The following is an 18,797-nucleotide window of genomic DNA, read 5'->3' as shown; positions in this document are numbered from 1 at the left end:
TGTTTTGCAAGAGAAGGTACAAACTAGCTTGTTCTCTGTGTTCATGGATTACCAGTGAACTTCAGCTTAAGAAAGCCATATAGTGTTACGAGTTACGCAAAAAACTGGTTCCATGGTTGGACATTCTTTCATTTGCGCTGCAGAAATGGGGGTTGGCGTCACCTGACCACTGGAAGTTTGCGTCTAATATAATGGCATTCTATGCCTCAGAGCAAGCATGTGAGCACGGAGCTTGTGCAAGGTGCAAGCGGATCTGGATTATAATACTGCCTCGGTTGCAGGGATTGGAATTGCACTTGAGTTTTCTCGAAATAAGATTTTTGAAAACATGGTAGAATCATTGAAAGTCCTCTGTATGGTTTGCAAAAGAAACTGGCTTGCTGAATCGGCTGAGAAACGGCGACTGTCTTGTCGAAGCAAACATCCCACCTGAACCGTTCCGCGAACTGGTAACCGCGCGTCCGAGATTTACTTCCGTTTAGTTCAATTCCGGTTCGGTTCAATACAAAAACAACAGTTTTTTTAGCGGTTTTTCGGTTCAGGTTCAGCTCCGGTTCCGATCTCTGCTCGGCTGCTGGAGGCATTTGTGTTTATCTCTCCGCGAATACTGTGCCGGGACGGGTCTGAAGCTGTTGCCTCATTTTGAGATTAGAGTTGTGTTCGACCGTAAGTTGCATGTAGATGGCAAATGCGTAATTTCATTCACCAGAGTGTTGTAGTTTTTGAGATGAAAAAAAAAAACAAAACAAAACAAAAACAAACAAAAAACGAATGGCATGTTTGCATCCAGGTGACATAAGCATGAACTGCCACATCTTCGTGGAACTCACGAGGGTGTGCGACCGTGATAAAGGTAATCGAGATACGATGAAACGTAATCAGCAAGTTTTGTCCGGATGGTGATGGTGATGCGATAAAGAAAAAAAAATAATAAATTGGTATGTGTCACAATGAAGTTGAACTGGCTACCGTAATCAGTGACTTGACTGCTTCGCAAATGTAAACTGGACGTTAGCCGGCGTTCACACGGGGCAAGACCGGCGGGGCAAGACCGGCTCACGTGCCGTAGCAGACAGGATGATCACCTTCCACGGCGAGATGCTGGGAGGTCACGTGATTCGAATCCCGGCACTGGCTGTGTTGTTTGGGGTTGCTCCTCAGTTTCCCGGCAGACTTTCCAAATGAATGTTGGTACAGTCACCCTGAAGTTGGCCTAGGACGCACACTAACCCCTCCCCCCCCCCACACACACACTCCTTCCTTCTGTCCTTTCTCCATCTGTCAACGTCTGTACGCTGCTCATAGCCACAGTTGCTTCACTGCGCTAAAACACACTAAAAACAGAAAAAATGACATCGTGGCTGTGAAATGCCAAGAAAAGAAGAGTAGTACAGGAAAGCCTGCTTGACATGTTGTAGGAAGGGGGTTGCCTCAGGACAGAAGCCGCCGATATTTCGAACAGAGATTGTTCCTCCCAGAAGAAGAACAGTCTCTGTTCGAAATATCGGCGGCTTCTGTCCTGAGGCAACCCCCTTCCTACATCTCTACCGGTTCGCTGGATTTCTACCCATCTATGCTTCACATGTTGGGATCTTAAGCTCGGCATGTGCAGCAATTGATCTGTCATGGAATGTTAATCTGTATTCGATGTTTTTCGGTTAAAACCGAAAACGCCGAACCCTAATTATAAATAATTGACTGCAATTTTCATGTAAATACTTTGCTGTACGCACTCTATTGCTCTATTGTAACTCTATGCACCATAAGTAGGCGTTTGTTTCCAGACTGTTGCTTTAACATCATTGGATGGCGCATCGAACAATTTTATGCTTCTAGGTATCAAGCAGCTGTCCGAGAGTACATGGAAGACCTTCAGAAACGCAAGAAACAGGTTTATGACTCTGCAAGGGAATTTCACAAAACCTTGGACTCCACGTTACCAGAAGACGCATCTCCAAGCAGGGACGCAAGCAGCACTGCACATGACGACGATGCTCAAGCAACCACCCAGCAGCATGACCGTACTCAAGCCACGGTGGCACAAAGTTCCGTATGGAACAGTGATAGTGAACAAAAGTACTATTCGGGGGAAGCATTTTACACTTCTCGCCCAGGTTCTAAAATTAGGAGTAGTCATCGGAATGCTGGAATGAGTTTCGAGCACAGAACTCATTCAGCAAGGCACCACTTTGAAAGAAGGCCTAGGAACCTGCAAGGGAGATTTTTAGGAAGGGACTTCAGGTGGCACCCTTACGAGAGGTGGCCACCTCGCTACTAGTGTTAAGGGACCACCATTCTTTTCTTTGAAGGCTGCTACAAGGTAAAGGTACTTTCCAGAACACAATTTTATAAAGAAAGAGTGAGAACTACACCACTCAGCCCAATTATCACCTGCAAGAAAGCCCTCGATCGCATGCACAGTAAGAGCGATTACGCGCAAGGTTGCTAGAATACTTGCACACTTAAGAACGTATGGGGGCGTCCAAGTCAAACCGGGACTTTGATTTTTCGCAAAAGTAAAATGAACTTACAGGCGAGAAATTAGTTTTATTTTTCGACGTAATCCCCAGCTTCACTAATGCACTTGTCCGAGCATTTCACGAGGGCTTGGATGCCAGCAGCGTAGAAATCCTTACCGACGCGTAGCAGCCATGATCGGACCGTATTCTCGACCTCGTCCTCGCAGCTGAAGTGGCGGCGCCCCAAGGAACGCCTTCAGTGGCCCGAAGAGATGGATATCGCTGGGGGCGAGGTCTGGACTGTAAGGGGGGATGTGGCAGCAACTCCCAGCCAAGTTCCTCAAGGTGCCTGTCGTGAGATGCGCGTAATGCGGGCGTGCATTGTCCTGTAGGAGGAGGACTCCTTTGGTGATGAGGCCCGGCCACTTTTGCTTCAGCACCTTATACACATCCATGAAAACCTGGCAGTAATATGCACTATTCATGGTGGTACCACTGGGCAGAAAATCAACGTGAACAACGCCAGCCTTGTCCCAGAAAACCGTGGCCATGACCGTACCCGCAGACGAGGTGCTTCGGAACTTCTTGGGAACTGGCGAGCCCGGATGCTTCCACTGTTTCGATGCGAGTTTAGACTCAGGAGTGAAATGCTATGCCACTCAGACTCTTTGCTGCGGCTAAGTGTATCGTGGCCATACTGAGCCGGAAGTGTTCTGTGAATTTCTGATGACTTTACGCCTTCATTCACGAGAAACTTCATGACAATTCGGTGTTCGATGTGCGCGCTCACCTCGTCGTCGGCCATCTTGTCCAGCACGTGTCGTCTGTTTTGCACAAACTTTGGACCACCACATGGTGAAAATGACGAAAAAGAAGTAGCGCGAGCCATTTGTACACTCGTGAGACAGAAAGTCCCGGTTTGACTTGAACACCCCTCGTAGGTTCAATGTTAAATTATGGCATGCCCACATGTGCTGTACCTCGTAAGTGTAGCAAATGCAGGATGTAGTATTTCAACTGGAAGCACAAATGTGATACATAGAGTACCTGTGACAATCTAAAGTCCTCCTCATTGGCATCATAAGAAAGACATTCACTGTGCTCAGCTCACTGAGTCATGCCAAGATCCTACAGACAGCCAGGGTGTCTAGTTTGAGGAAGGGTCAACAGTTAAGGTGCTCGAAATACCCGTTTTTGCTATTTGGATGGCTCCCTTTTGCCATCGTGTCAGAAGGTGAACCGTGACATGCTGTAAGGGCAATCTTGTACTTCCATGCACATATTGGCCTGGTAACAATGTTAATTAACAACGTGAAAAAAAGACTGAGTTTGTAGTATTCACGTAACTATATCACGCTTAGTGAACTCACTCTGATTTGCGACACCATCAATTTATCTCTGTAGGAAGCATGACAGACGGCTCAAAGTGGATGGAAACAGCGAGGCGGAAGAAAATGAAGGAAAACAACTGGGAGCTGATTTTGGAAAAAGTTTGCTGTCCTCGTGTGATAAAAAAAGAAAAAAAGAAAGGGGAACCTCCGGGGGAGCATTTATGCAGACATATAGTCCATTCGCTTACATTCATTACTTTACTAAGATATATCTAGTAATTGTCTTTTTGCCTTTTTGAGCTTTGTTTAGTGAGGTTGTATTACACATTTTTGAGAAGTGATGCATCTGGTGAGGGGGGGGGGGGGAAGGAAGAAGAAAAAGAAATATGATCATGGGAAATAAATTATCAAGTTCATTAAGTATGAAATATCAGAATATTATACATGTACAATGTGGGCCCTTCTGGGGAGGAATTAGTTGCCGTTAATTGTCACAGACCCGTATTACCATGACAGTAACGTAAAGTAATGGTAGTCTTATTGCGTATGCTACTGCATTGACTAATGTCAGCCATACGCATAGTGCACAACAATCCACAACATCTCCTTTTCTGCTTCGTTGGTTTAAGCAGAACAGAGGCTCCCGTCTGTTTTTCAGAACAGTTCCTCTGTTTTATGTAATCGGTTTTTTTTTTCATGCTAACGGTTCGAAACTATTTAAAAAATATCAATACTGTGCAACCATAAATAAAGGTATTTTGCAGCAAGCGGGTTTGGGCTGTGTCCAACTTACTATCGATAGTTCAAAAACTATCGATAGTTTTGAGCAAAACTATCGATAGTTAAATGAGTAGTCGTCTCAACCATCGATAGTACTATCGATAGTGTTTGGATGACTATCGCCCATCACTAGCTCGAGATGCGGGAAACTAATGCACAGACCCGATAAACTTCTAAATACGCTACCGTCTGCAACAGAAATCAACGAATCTATGCCTAGAGAAGAATCTATGCCTAGAGCACTATCCCTTTAAGTATTTTCCTGGCTGTGTGATGCACCCGCCTGCTCGCGTTGCATCCACATTAATGTTTAACACAACCAAAACGGGTGGGCCCACGCTGAGGCGAGGAAAAACGAGACGAGACCGCTTTACAGTTATAGCATCACACTTTCCTAGCCGTACAACATCGCATCATGTGTGACAGGCTCACCCTTTCGACGTGGCTTGCAGGCTGTTCTGGCTGACAGGCCTCCGTTGACGACGGCACCCTGGGCGATGGTCTCGGTCGCACCACGTTGGTGTTCAATTCAGATCCGGGGACGCAGACATGTCGGCTATGACGCAGGGCCTGGTCGGCGGTGTTCCGGGAGGCGGTTAGTGTCAACCGGCGAACAGGCGATCTCGGAGCTCCCAATCGTCAAGAGACGTTTTCTCGTTGGTTGGCGGGTCCTCTCTGTCCACCGTCAGAGCTCTTCCTTAACGCGAAGGCTCGGTCACTTTGTTTCTCGCTCGCCTGCTTGTTTCCCTTCGAGCACCCCCGCACATATGGTTTTCATTCGGCTCGAAGTACGCGCCCCTTTGATGCCGCCGTCAGGTGTCACCGTGTCACCTAGGTGATGGGGTCCTCTAATTGCTCCCAGACGCGGAGCCTCGTTGCGTCGCTTGCTCCTTTGTACGTCACCTGGTCTGCATTACCTGACCCACCCAGCATATTGTTCATGTGCCACGTTCACCAGAAGGGTCCGTCACATCCGCTCAATCTCAGAGAAGAATTTTGTTACACTAAACAAAATTCGCTTGTCTTTCGCCACTGAGACATCACCACACAATTGGAGCACAACCGAAGGTGCCCATATACCCACTTTGCGATGTTTTGCACGAGTGCAGTGTCACAGCTCTTCTTACAAAAATACTATTATGGCACTGTCCCGTAGTTATCCGGATTTGATTACAGATGTGACGGACCCTTCTGGTGAGCACGCGTGCACAAGGTTATAAGTCTTTTATAGGACTCATGCATACAGGACTTAATATAGGCAGTGGTTATTTTTTGACAGTTCCACAAGTGAGTTCTGTGTGAGAAAGTACAGCATTGGAAATGGCGAGGGACCTGGATGTATGTATGTACTATTCGTGTGTTTTGAGTCCAGAGGATGTAAGCTTGACTGGCCTGAGATATCTGCTCTGCAGGTGGCTATTTTCAGGGTCTGTAAGCTTAGTAGAACCGTATACCTGGAGTGTAGTCAGCAGCCAAAACTATTACTTTCTTTATTGACAACAGTGATGATGATAAAGAAAATAAAAAATTGGGATGTAAGGCCACAGCAATGTCTTGCGATATGACAGTTTCAGGTTCACCTTAATTGATTGATTGGTTAAGTGACCAACATACGGGTTTCCCCAATACGGGCAACCCGAGCAAGGGTTAGAACGAGAAAGTCGTTCCGAGCAGGGCAAAGTGGGAAGGGAAAATCGGGAGTGGGTAGTTTAGAGGACTGCCCCCCGCTACATTTCTTTCCGTCAGGTGGCGGTCAGCACAGCTGAGCTAAAATGGAGAAAGTATGGTTTTCGAACATTTGTCTCCCAGGGCATGGTGACAAAGTTGGGGTGGGGAGGTCTTCCCTACAGCACAGTGAAGAAGTAGGGCCTGAATTCAGGAGGGCATCAAAGATTACCGCATCCTGGCAGGTCTGCGGCAGAGACTGCCCTGGTCTGCGGAAGATACAGCACAAGAAAACGTCCACCGTGTGTACAGTGAGGTCGTGGCAGATCGTCGAGCTAACACCTGTGCCATCACTTAAGTCACAAGCATGTTCAAAAGCACAGTTCAGCACATCTTGACCGGATATTTTGACATGCACAGGGTTTCCGCCAGCCAGGTTCGAAGACTTGCTGACACCTGATTATAGGCGAACAGTTTTAATTCAGTCTGCCGGAGGGTGCCAGGGAGCAGTGCACCTCCTCCCCCACTTCACACATGGAGGCAAAGCACACCCCTTCCCTCGCAACGTTCATCTTGAGTGTCAAGTGCTTAGGTTTCTCGAAGGGGGCTTTGCCCCCTTCCTGGAGAAGTTCCAGGGGGCTCAGGCCCCCCAAAGCCACCACAAAGTCAGTGCCTATGCGCCTGATCAGAAATGCATGCTCTACCACACAACATCCAAGGGCAGTTCCCAGATGTTGCCGCGCAGATCCCTTGCCGATGCTGTGCATGGTTGGTGACAGGAGGAATCCGTCCACCAGTTCCAACGTGAGAGCAAACCTCAGTCCCAACAGCGGAAACGCTTACCCAATGCTGAAGGGGTTTGGTCTGTCCTATCAGCAGGCAAGGTGCAGTGGTGTTGCCAGATGGGTGGGTTTCAGGAGTTGAGATCCACTCCTTGCGCCCGAACACGTACCTTTGGTCATGCATTTGGGAAAGGGAAAACGTTGGAAATCCTCCTTACCGTGTGAAATTACCATAGAAACTCTCCTATAATATTTTTCTGGCTACTGACTACGGTTTTCTGGACTGCCATCTGTCCCCAAGAAGAACTCAACAAGGAGCAAAGAACTCAAACCCATCCCAAAGTGCCCACAAAAGGCGAGGCCGTGGCCACACCAACCTCACTTTACAGGTGTCTACGTGCCATGCTACGTGCCCTGCCTACTAACGCCGCCTCTTATAAAAGCTGAGCCGCTGAGCCAAGGTAAATGGCTGAAGCTGACCTGGCTGAGCACTAGAGAAAGCGAGAGCAAATTGCTTCCCTTCGCCAGGCAACCTTGGGCCGATCCGATTACGCGTCCGGAGCGCGCGCTGTTCGTTCGTACGGTTCTCACGGTTTCACATTCGTGAAACGCGTGAAACAGAAGCTAACCGTGCAACCGTCTCAGCCTTTGTGAGTGTTGAAACTTCGATGTTCACCAGGTATGTACATCTCCCTTTTTGTGTATCAACGTAGCTAACATCGAGGTATGAATCACACATTCGTTTCGACTTTCAACAGTTGCTATAGTTTCGTTTTGCATTCGGTACAGTACAACCTTTGGCTCGCAAGGATGTTGAAATACCTGTTGTTACTGTTTATTCTCCACTTGGAGGGTCTCAACCGTCTGAACGGTGAAAGTATTGCCACCATGGTATTGCCGAAATGTGACGTTTCGAGAAGAAATGTTGGAAGCGCCCCACACACAACTCAACGAACGCCTAGCAGGTGGAGCTAATTTGTAATGTGCGAGTGAATATGATTGCAGGAGCCGGCTGTTGTTGCTTGAGGAAATTATTGAGCGTCTATTAATGCCATTTACAATTATAGTTGCGGTCGCTCTTCGGGGTCAGAAGAAAATCCAAAGAGCACATCCTCAAGCGAAGAGCATGCTGGCTTTGATGGACGTTTTTTTTTCTTTTTTTGTTTTTTGTTTACGGATACACACCACCGATACTAACAAGTTAATGCAAGGGTGGTCATGCCACCGACATGCTGGAACGGACATGCTCCCCATGCGCCTCTGTCAAGGGCCTTTTTTTAGGAGTTGGGGGTCCGGGCTTGTGCAGCGTGTGCCATACAGAATTTGCACATTACAGCGCAATTTATTACTAGGGACGCGCGACTTCCGGTTAGCCTTGTTCCCAGGAGGGGGGTCCGATATGGGAATTTTGCAATTTCGCACTAAGTACTGTACTACGCGACGATATTTTTTTTTTTTTTTCATGGGGTGTGTATGTGCGTGCGCGCGCTCATTCCTATCTCCACGATGTGAAAAGCCTGAGTCCACCAGCTGGCCTACGTCTATACTCTAATCCTATCTCTGTTGCTGTCTTTTACGAGGAACTCACAAAATATTTTTATTTCCTGATCTCGCATAAAAATGCAACCTCTACTTGAAAAGAAAAAGCCTATTTGACATGTGCATACACACATTTGACACTGGCATCCAGGATTTTCCCTCTGGTTCCTTCAGTTCTATGTTAATTGTATGTATTATATGAATGAATGAAAATAAAAAATAAAATGGTTAAATATATGACATACAATGTAGGACATATATGCCGCGATACACAGATATGTCAAGTAATATAAGGTCGCAGCTCAGTGGATTTTGTTTTGTTCTCTGCATGATCCTCATGAGATGCGTATAACGTATAATAATTGCTTGTGTGCCCAGGGCTCGGAACCGTTATTTTGGGGGGGTTAGGTTCAAGTTCCGGTTCAAGGTTATTGGTTCAGTTCGGGTTCAGCGCAACCAAAATAACGGTTTGAACCGATATTAATCGGTTCGAACCGGTTTACGTGTGCTGTGCTAATCAGTGTACCACATGTCAGAGGTATTATCAGTTTCCGGTGATGGCTTGCTCCTCCTTCCTTCCTCTTACTCCCTCGCCTCTACACTTCATTGGTACAGCTTGGGACAAAAGTTTACGGAACACAGCACCTGCGTATTTCTTCATCAGAGCAGCCCTCTCCTAGCTATCAGGAAGAGATCGAATAAGAAACGGGTGGCCGGTAATTCCATCCGTTTCTCAGTATGTGTGTTGACTTCGGTTTGCTGCTAGGTAGCCGCTCCATTGGAGAAATGCGACACCCCGGTGTTCCGTAAACTTTTGTCCCAAGCTGTACAAAGAACCATGATGAGTGTCACCCGAACCTCCTACTCTGCGAGACGAGAATCGAACAAAAAGGAGCTTGGAACTTTGCCCCAGTTACTTTGACGAAGTTACCTATAAAAAAAGGAACGAGTTCCTCAAGAAGTTACTGGATCTCAAAAACAGCGAGTTAAGTTAAAAGCTACCGAAAAAAGTAGCTTAGTTACAGTAACGAGCTATCCCCCCAACACTGGTAATTAGTGCATAACAGTAAATGTGGCATGTTTCCATACAGGTACATACAGCAACATGAAACGTGCTCGGAAAATTCGAAAAACTGGAACAACAACTGAGTCCTGGGTTGACAAACTTCAGGCACTCCTTCAGCAGCCTGAAGACTTGGCACTTGAAAGCCTACTAAGTCATGAATTCCACTTCAGTGATTTCCTTGAGTCGAGCGGACACGATCATGATGCCACTCGGGTGGCTGTTCGTCTCCTGGCGAACGTCTGTACATCACCTACGGTTGCTCCACAAGCACTGGAACTTGCAAGCGCAGTAGCATTCTCTGATAGTTTCATGATCATGGGATTAACCACTCTGATGGCACACCACACATGCAACATACAAGAGACCCCCAGTTCAGGTGTGGTGGATGTCCTCCGTAATCTGGTGCAGCTTTTGCAACATTTGCACTCCTGTCTTCCAGCAACAACGTCGGATAGACTGGTCATTCTAGTGCCGTCAATTATGAAGTTATGGACTACACTTCAGGAAGTGTCAGATCCTCCAGAAGATGTCGGAGTTGGACTTTCAAAACTAGAAGAAGCAAAGAACTCGTTTCTTGCGGAATCTCGCACACGAATGATGGTGGCACAAGAGCAAGCGCACGTCTCACAGCCTCCAGGCGATTTCAGAGACACCCCGGTTGTACCGACGGCATCTGAGCTGCTGTCCGTCGGGAAACCGTTCTTGAGACCCAACTTGGTGCGTGGTGCTTACAGAGACCTGCACCACTACCTGGACGTCCAGTACAGGCTCCTTAGAGAGGATTTCGTGAGACCATTGCGTGAGGGCTTGCAAAAGTTCCTTCAGACGGGAATGCGGTGCACGCGTATCGAAAACATCAACGTGTACAAGGATGCACAAGTGGGTGAGGCGCGGGTTACAGCTGCAGCGATCATCCATCCTGTCTACTTTGATCCTGCTCGCTTTCGAAATGTGGCTTGGGAGAGAACAAAACGCTTCATGAACGGTACTCTGCTCATTCTGTCCAACGACGGCTTCGAGACTGTTCATTTTGCAACCGTCGTTCACAGGAATCCAGAGTATTTGAAAAAGGGAACACTCACTGTAGTGTTTGATGAACTTTTTGTTGAGACCGTTGCTTGGGAAGCTTACACCATGTTAGAGACACAAGCCTACTTTGAAGCCTACAAGCATAACCTGGAAGCGCTGAAGACCATATCTTCTCTGCCTTTCTACGATTACATCGTGAAGGCTTCTTCCACCACAAGTGCCCCAGCGTATTTAAAGGATGAAACAAAGTTTGACCTAAGTCCCCTCTGCACATGTAGTCACCCTGAAAACATCATTAATGTTCTGAATGAAGACAAATGGCTGACACTCAAAGATTTAGAGCTTGATTCATCGCAGCTTGATGCCGTGAAATCCTCGTTGCTGAAAGAATTTTCCGTGATTCAAGGTCCACCAGGAACAGGCAAGACCTACGTAGGGTTCAAGATTGTGGAAGTTCTCCTACACAACATTTCAGTCTGGAGCGGGGAAGGGCTTCCCATTCTTGTTGTGTGTTACACGAACCATGCTCTCGATCAGTTTCTCGAACACGTCCTTAAAACTACAAAAAATATAGCTCGGGTTGGGGGCCGCAGCAGCAGCAAACTTCTGGAAGAATACACCCTAACCAGCATAAGACGCAAGTTATTTAGGGGCCAGGACCTTAGAGAAACCTGCCTGCAAACACAGACTCGTCTTAACTTCCTGTCACAAGGGATGTCAAACATATATGCAGTCCGCCGCACGATTCAAGATCTGGAAGCGTACATGTCTGCAGACGTCCTGAGAAGCTTTGAGCAGTGTTGCGATCCAGCTTCCTACAACTTTAGTGACTGGCTGGAACTCGCAGCGTTGCGAGAAGAGTTCTGCAAAGACCTTGCGGACCGAATTAACGAACCAAAGGAGGTAGTCGAGGAGGATAATTTTGACATGCAAGACATTTCTAAGCATTGCCGGGAGGATGATGAGCGTTTGTATTCTGCAGACGTCGATTGTGCACTGGCCGGGGTAGAAGATAAACACCCAGATGCCCTAGAACAAGCATGGTGCCAGTATGGCTACAAGTTAGTCTCAAACCCCGACGCTGTCAAGGATGATCACTGTGTCACGAATGTCTGGTGCTTGTCTTTCCCAGAACGTTGGCGACTCTACAGATACTGGGCATCAAAGGCTATTGAAGACATTCAAATGGAGGTCACTATGCGCAAAGCAATTCTGAAAGAGAAGAACAAAACTGCATCTCGGGACTCTGTTACGAAAGACCTTGCTTGCTTGAAGGGTGCGTATGTAGTGGGCATGACTACAACAGGTGCTGCAAAGCATCGAGAGTTAGTTAGGCAGCTTCAGCCAACTGTTGTGATAGTCGAAGAAGCCGCAGAAGTACTGGAAGCTCACATAGCCACCAGCTTGGCACCTGCGACAAAGCACCTGATTCTCATTGGTGACCATAAACAGTTGAGGCCATCAAATTCAGTCTACGAGCTCTCTGTTAGGTACAAGATGGAAGTGTCTCTTTTTGAAAGAATGATTGATAATGGAACAATATGCCATCAGCTACAGGTTCAACACAGAATGAGACCGAACTTTGTGAAGTTACTCGTTCCAAACTTTTACGATAACCTCGACAGCTCGGCGCATGTGAAGTCCTTCGAAGACATTCGTGGTATTGATGGAAACATGTTTTTTATCAACCACACCATCAACGAAGACAGTGCACTAGACACAAAGAGCCACTCCAACCGCCACGAAGCGGAAATGGTCTTAGGATTAGCGGACTACCTTCTCAATCAGGGTTATGACCCAACAGAAATCACCATTCTGACCACTTACAAAGGGCAGATGTTCCTCATGCGCGACCTCGCAGCAACCAAGAAGTGCAAGACTGTTTACATTACATGCGTGGACAATTTTCAGGGGGAAGAGAACGACATCATCCTTTTGTCTTTCGTCCGATCGAACCCGGAGAAGGAAGTTGGCTTCATTAAGATTCCCAATCGCATTTGCGTTTCACTGTCGAGAGCACGAAAGGGTGTGTACTGCACGGGGAACTTCGACATCATTGGGGAGTTGAGCCAAGTTTGGAAAAACATCGTGAAGGAACTGAAGTGCCAAAATGCCATCGGAAATGAGCTGAAGCTACGGTGCCCAAACCATCCCGATACTGCCACACTCGTTCGAAGTGCGAAAGACTTTTTAAATGTCCCCGAGGGTGGTTGCGACAGACCCTGCAAAACACGGCTTGAGTGTGGCCATTCTTGTGGGCTGCCTTGCCATGGCTACGACACAGAGCACGAAGAAGTTGACTGTAAAAAGAAATGCCAGAGAAAATGTAGAAATGGTCACACTTGCAAACGTGCCTGTTTCGAAGAATGCGGGCCGTGTGATGTGCTCGTGTGCACCCAGATTGAGAAATGTGGTCACACTTGCGTGATTCCTTGCCACGAAACTACGCCCCCAAGATGCCCTCTTCCGTGTGATCGGCTGCAACCATGTGGCCATCGTTGCAATAGTACGTGTGGAAACCATTGCACTGAATGGTGTTATGTGCCTGTCCGAAAGACCTGTGAATATGGGCATGACCAAGAAGTGCCTTGTGCGGACACAGTAAATTACGGGTGTGAGGCAAACTGCACGAAAGTGCTAGCTTGCGGTCATAACTGCCATAAGAAGTGTGGTGACACATGCAGTGATCGGTGCGCAGAATTAATGGAAATGGAACGTGACTGTGGACATAAATTGTATGGGGCATGCTACAAGACACAACTTCCTCAATTTCTCATGGCACCTTGTAAACTACCCTGCACCAAAAAGCTTCCCTGTGGACACACGTGTTCTCTCCGGTGCCACGAAAGTTGTGGCGGCAAACGTTGTGAAATTCAAGTAAGAGCAACGTTACCATGTGGCCACCAAAGAGCGGTTTCTTGTCACGTGCACACGAAGATCACTTCTCTCAAGGATAAGCCAGACGAGATGATGGCGTACGTTCAAGAAATGGGAGAGAGGCTTACTTGCAGAAAGAGTGTTCCAACAAGCTGCACATCTGGACACAGGCTTGTGGCTCGATGTCACGCGCTGCGTGATGGCAAGGTGCCGCGATATGACTGCTACAACCGTTGCGACGCAAAACTCTCCTGCGGCCACAATTGTGCCGCAAACTGCCGGACATGCTTCGACGTGGGCAACAACGAGCACGTCCCATGTACAGAGATTTGCAAAAAGCGCCTGGACTGTGGACACCGATGCATGAAGAAGTGCTGCGAGCCTCACAGCTGCGACGTTCCGTGCAGTCGGAGACTTCCATGTGGACACATGTGCAAAGGAACCTGCTCACAGCCGTGTACAATCTGTGAAAGACCGTGCAAGACTGTTTGTGGGCATGGAAGGTGCAGGAAGCCCTGTGGACATCCGTGCCCTCCGTGTCCTATGCCTTGTCTCTGGAATTGTGGCCATGCTAACTGCAGTGCCTTGTGCTCTGAGCCTTGCACTAGAACTTCGGAGGACATACCTTGTCCAAAGAAACTTCCGTGCGGGCACCGTTGCCTAGGCTTCTGCGGTGAACCCTGTCCTAGTCTGTGCAGAGTGTGCAACAGGGCCCAATACTGGCATCTCACCAAGGAAAGGGAAGCCCGGTTTGTCATGCTCATGGACTGTGGCCATTCTGTGCCAGAGAGAATGCTTGCTGAGGCCTTTACCCAGACGAAGAAAAAGCACAGTGCTAGGTGCCCACTATGCGGATGCCGAATTACGTTCAATTTCAGGTGAGATGCAGAGTATAGGTGCACTAAATATTTTGGGGGCCATAGATTAAAAGTGGCAGCATTTTGTTGAGCCTGAGACAAGAGATGCTCAAATAGAGGGCTAGGCTTCATCTGTCCAAGCTTTATCCATCTGTGTCTAAGTATTCCAATTACCAAGTATTGAGGGTGTGTTTTGCAAGAGAAGGTACAAACTAGCTTGTTCTCTGTGTTCACAGATTACCGGTGAACTTCAGCTTAAGAGAGCCATATCGTGTTACGAGTTACGCAAAAAACTGGTTCCATGGTTGGACATTCTTTCATTTGCGGTTCAGAAATGGGGGTTGGCATCACCCGACCACTGTAAGTTTGCGTCTAATATAATGGCATTCTATGCCTCAGAGCAAGCATGTGAGCACGGAGCTTGTGCAAGGTGCAAGCGGATCTGGATTATAATACTGCCTCGGTTGCAGGGATTGGAATTGCACTTGATTTTTCTCGAAATAAGATTTTTGAAAACATGGTAGAACCATTGGAGGTCCTCTGTATGGTTTGCAAAAGAAACTGGCTTGCTGAAACGGCCGAGAAACGGTGACTGTCTTGTCGAAGCAAACATCCCACCTGAACCGTTCCGCAAACTGGTAACCATCCGAGATTTACTTGAGTTTAGTTCAGTTCCGGTTCAGTTCAATACAAAAATAACAGCTTTTTAGCGGTTTTTCGTTTCGGGTTCAGCTCCGGTTTTGATCTCTGCTCGGTTGCTGGAGGCATTTGTATTTATCTCTGCGCGAATACTGTGCCGGGACGGGTCTGAAGCTGTTGCCTCATTTTGAGATTAGAGTTGTGTTCGACCGTAAGTTACATGTAGATGGCAAATGCATAATTTCATCCACCAGAGTGTTGTAGTTTTTGAGATGCAAAAAAAAAAAAAAAAAAAAACGAACGGCATGTTTGCATCCAGGTGACATAAGCACGAACTGCCACATCTTCGTGGAACTCACGAGGGTGTGCGACCGTGATAAAGGTAATCGAGATACGACGAAACGTAATCAGCAAGTTTTGTCCGGATGGTGATGGTGATGCGATAAAGAAAAAAATTGGTATGTGTCACGATGAAGTTGAACTGGCTACCGGAATCAGTGGCTTGATCTTTGCAAATGTAAACTGGACGTTAGCGTTCACACGGGGCAAGACCGGCGGGGCAAGACCGGCGGGGCAAGACCGGCGGGGCAAGACCGGCGGGGCAAGACCGGCTCACGTGCCGTAGCGGATAGGACGATCACCTTCCACGGCGAGATGCTGGGAGGTCACGTGATTCGAATCCCGGCACCGGCTGTGTTGTTTGGGGTTGCTCCTCAGTTTCCCGACAGACTTTCCAAATGAAGGTTGGTACAGTCACCCTGAAGTTGGCCTAGGACGCACACTAACCCCCCCCCCCCGACACACACACACACTCCTTCCTGCTGTCCTTTCTCCATCTGTCAACGTCTGTACGCTGCTCATAGCCACAGTTGCTTCACTGCGCTAAAACACACTAAAAACAGAAAAAAATGACATCGTGGCTGTGAAATGCCAAGAAAAGAGTAGTAGTACAAGAAAGCCTGCTTGACATGTTGGAATCTCAAGCTCGGCATGTGCAGCAATTGATCTGTCATGGAATGTTAATCTGTATTCGATGTTTTCCGGTTAAAACCGAAACCGCCGAACCCTAATTATAAATAATTGACTGCAGTTTTAATGTAAATACTTTGCTCTATGCACTCTATTGCTCTATTGTAACTCCATGCACCATAAGTAGGCGTTTGTTTCCAGGCTGTTGCTTTAACATCATTGGATGGCGCATCGAACAATTTTATGCTTCTAGGTATCAAGCAGCTGTCCGAGAGTACATGGAAGACCTTCAGAAACGCAAGAAACAGGTTTATGACTCTGCAAGGGAATTGCACAAAACCTTGGACTCCACATTGCAAGAAGATCCATCTCCAAGCAGGGACGCGAGCAGCACTGCAGATGACGACGATGCTCAAGCAACCACCCAGCAGCATGACCGTACTCAAGCCACGGTGGCACAAAGTTCCGTATGGAACAGTGATAGTGAACAAAAGTACTATTCGGGGGAAGCAATTTACACTTCTCGCCCAGGTTCTAAAATTAGGAGTAGTCATCGGAATGCTGGAATGAGTTTCGAGCACAGAACTCATTCAGCCAGGTACCACTTTGAAAGAAGGCCTAGGAACCTGCAAGAGAGATTTTCACGAAGGGACTTCAGGTGGAACCCTTACGAGAGGTGGCCACCTCGCTACTAGTGTTCCTTCTGAGGGACCACCATTCTTTTCTTTGAAGGCTGCTACAAGGTAAGGGTACTTTCCAGAACACAATTTTATAAAGAGCGAGAACTACACCACTCAGCCCAATTATCACCTGCGAGATAGTCCTCGATCGCATGCACAGTAAGAGCGATTACGCGCAATGTTGCTAGAATACTTGCACACTTAAGAACATACGGGGGGCGTTCAAGTCAAACCGGGACTTTCCATTTTTCGCAAAAGTAAAATGAACTTACAGGCGAGAAATTAGTTTTATTTTTCGACGTAATCCCCAGCTTCACTAATGCACTTGTCCGAGCATTTCACGAGGGCTTGGATGCCAGCAGCCTAGAAATCCTTACCGACGCGTAGCAGCCATGATCGGACCGTATTCTCGACCTCGTCCTCGCAGCTGAAGTGGCGGCGCCCCAAGGAACGCCTTCAGTGGCCCGAAGAGATGGATATCGCTGGGGGCGAGGTCTGGACTGTAAGGGGGGATGTGGCAGCAACTCCCAGCCAAGTTCCTCAAGGTGCCTGTCGTGAGATGCGCGTTATGTGGGTGTGCATTGTCCTGTAGGAGGAGGACTCCTTTGGTGATGAGGCCCGACCGCTTTTGCTTCAGCGCGTTATACACATCCATGAAAACCTGGCAGTAATATGCACTATTCATGGTGGTACCACTGGGCAGAAAATCAACACGAACAACGCCAGCCTTGTCCCAGAAAACCGTGGCCATGACCTTACCCGCAGACGAGGTGCTTCGGAACTTCTTGGGAGCTGGCGAGCCCGGATGCTTCCACTGTTTTGATGCGCGTTTAGACTCAGGAGTGAAATGCTATGCCACTCAAACGCTTTGCTGAGGCTAAGAGTATCGTGGCCATACTGAGCCTGAAGTGTTCTGTGAATTTCTGATGATTTTACGCCTTCATTCACGAGAAACTTCATGACAATTCGCTGTTCGATGTGCGCGCTCACCTCGTCGTCGGCCATCTTGTCCAGCACGTGTCGTCTGTTTTGCACAAACTTTGGACCACCACATGGTGAAAATGACGAAAAAGAAGTAGCGCGATCCATTTGTACACTCGTGAGACAGAAAGTCCCGGTTTGACTTGAACACCTCTCGTAGGTTCAATGTTAAATTATGGCATGCCCACATGTGCTGTACCTCGTAAGTGTAGCAAATGCAGAATGTAGTATTTCAACTGGAAGCACAAATGTGATACATAGAGTACCTGTGACAATCTAAAGTCCTCCTCATTGGCATCATAAGAAAGACATTCACTGTGCTCAGCTCACTGAGTCATGCCAAGATCCTACAGACAGCCAGGGTGTCTAGTTTGAGGAAGGTCAAGAGTTAAGGTGCTCGAAATACCCGTTTTTGCTATTTGGATGGCTCCCTTTTGCCATCGTGTCAGAAGGTGAACCGTGACATGCTGTAAGGGCGATCTCGTACTTCCATGCACATATTGGACTGGTAACAATGTTAATTAACAATGTGAAAAAAAGAAAAAAAAAAGAAAAAAAAGACTGAGTTTGTAGTATTCACGTAACTCTATCACGCTTAGTGAACTCACTCTGATTTGCGACAGCATCAAAAGCTAAGCCTCGTAACGTGAATTTATCTCTGTAGGGAGCATGACAGGACGGCTCAAAGTGGATGGAAACAGCAATGCGGAAGAAAATGAAGGAAAACAACTGGGAGCTGACTTTGGAAAAAGTTTGCTGTCCTCGTGTGATAAAAAAAGAAAGGGGAACCTCCAGGGGAGCATTTATGCAAACATATAGCCCATTCGCTAACTTCATTACTTTACTAAGGTATATCTATACTAGTTGTGTTTTTACCTTTTTGAGCTTTGTGTTTAGTGAGATTGTATTACACATTTTTGAGAAGTGATGCATCTGGTGAGATCTCAAGTTGTGTTACAGATATTCAATCCTTTGGTTAGCGCATTTTTTCTTTGTAACATTAAAATGATGTTTGGGGCATAACATAAAGTTGTAGGACTTGGATACTAGTAAATACTAGTACATTCCTATATCATGTCCCGTAGAAGAATATACGGTAGTACCGTACTCTATGTAGTCCATCATCCAGTGCTCTTACTTTTT

The 18,797-nt window shown here is 47.3% G+C and overlaps 1 protein-coding gene across 1 annotated transcript; it reads left to right on the top strand.

Annotated features, from left to right (window-relative positions):
• The first annotated feature begins 7,629 nt into the window (after positions 1 to 7,629).
• LOC135397595 (NFX1-type zinc finger-containing protein 1-like) lies at positions 7,630 to 18,793 on the top strand. Its single transcript, XM_064629199.1, has 4 exons — positions 7,630 to 7,696; positions 9,648 to 14,406; positions 16,247 to 16,736; positions 18,319 to 18,793. The coding sequence occupies exons 2-3, from the start codon at positions 9,662 to 9,664 to the stop codon at positions 16,686 to 16,688; spliced, it is 5,187 nt and encodes a 1,728-aa protein (XP_064485269.1). The 5' UTR covers positions 7,630 to 7,696; positions 9,648 to 9,661; the 3' UTR covers positions 16,689 to 16,736; positions 18,319 to 18,793.
• Positions 18,794 to 18,797: the final 4 nt, after the last annotated feature.

Source organism: Ornithodoros turicata, chromosome 6 (assembly GCF_037126465.1).
Source record: "Ornithodoros turicata isolate Travis chromosome 6, ASM3712646v1, whole genome shotgun sequence".
Classification (NCBI taxonomy): Eukaryota; Metazoa; Arthropoda; class Arachnida; order Ixodida; family Argasidae; genus Ornithodoros; species Ornithodoros turicata.
The sequence above is the reverse complement of the archived record's forward strand: the minus strand, read 5'-3'. Positions and strand labels throughout refer to the sequence as shown.

What these genes read in the sequence shown, in the direction of transcription:
- LOC135397595 (XM_064629199.1), top strand. Translation starts at nt 9,662, where the DNA reads ATGAAACGTGCTCGGAAAATTCGAAAAACTGGAACAACAACTGAGTCC. An exon ending in CGAATTACGTTCAATTTCAG is followed by an intron (nt 14,407 to 16,246) that starts GTGAGATGCAGA and finishes TTATGCTTCTAG; the next exon opens with GTATCAAGCAGCTGTCCGAG.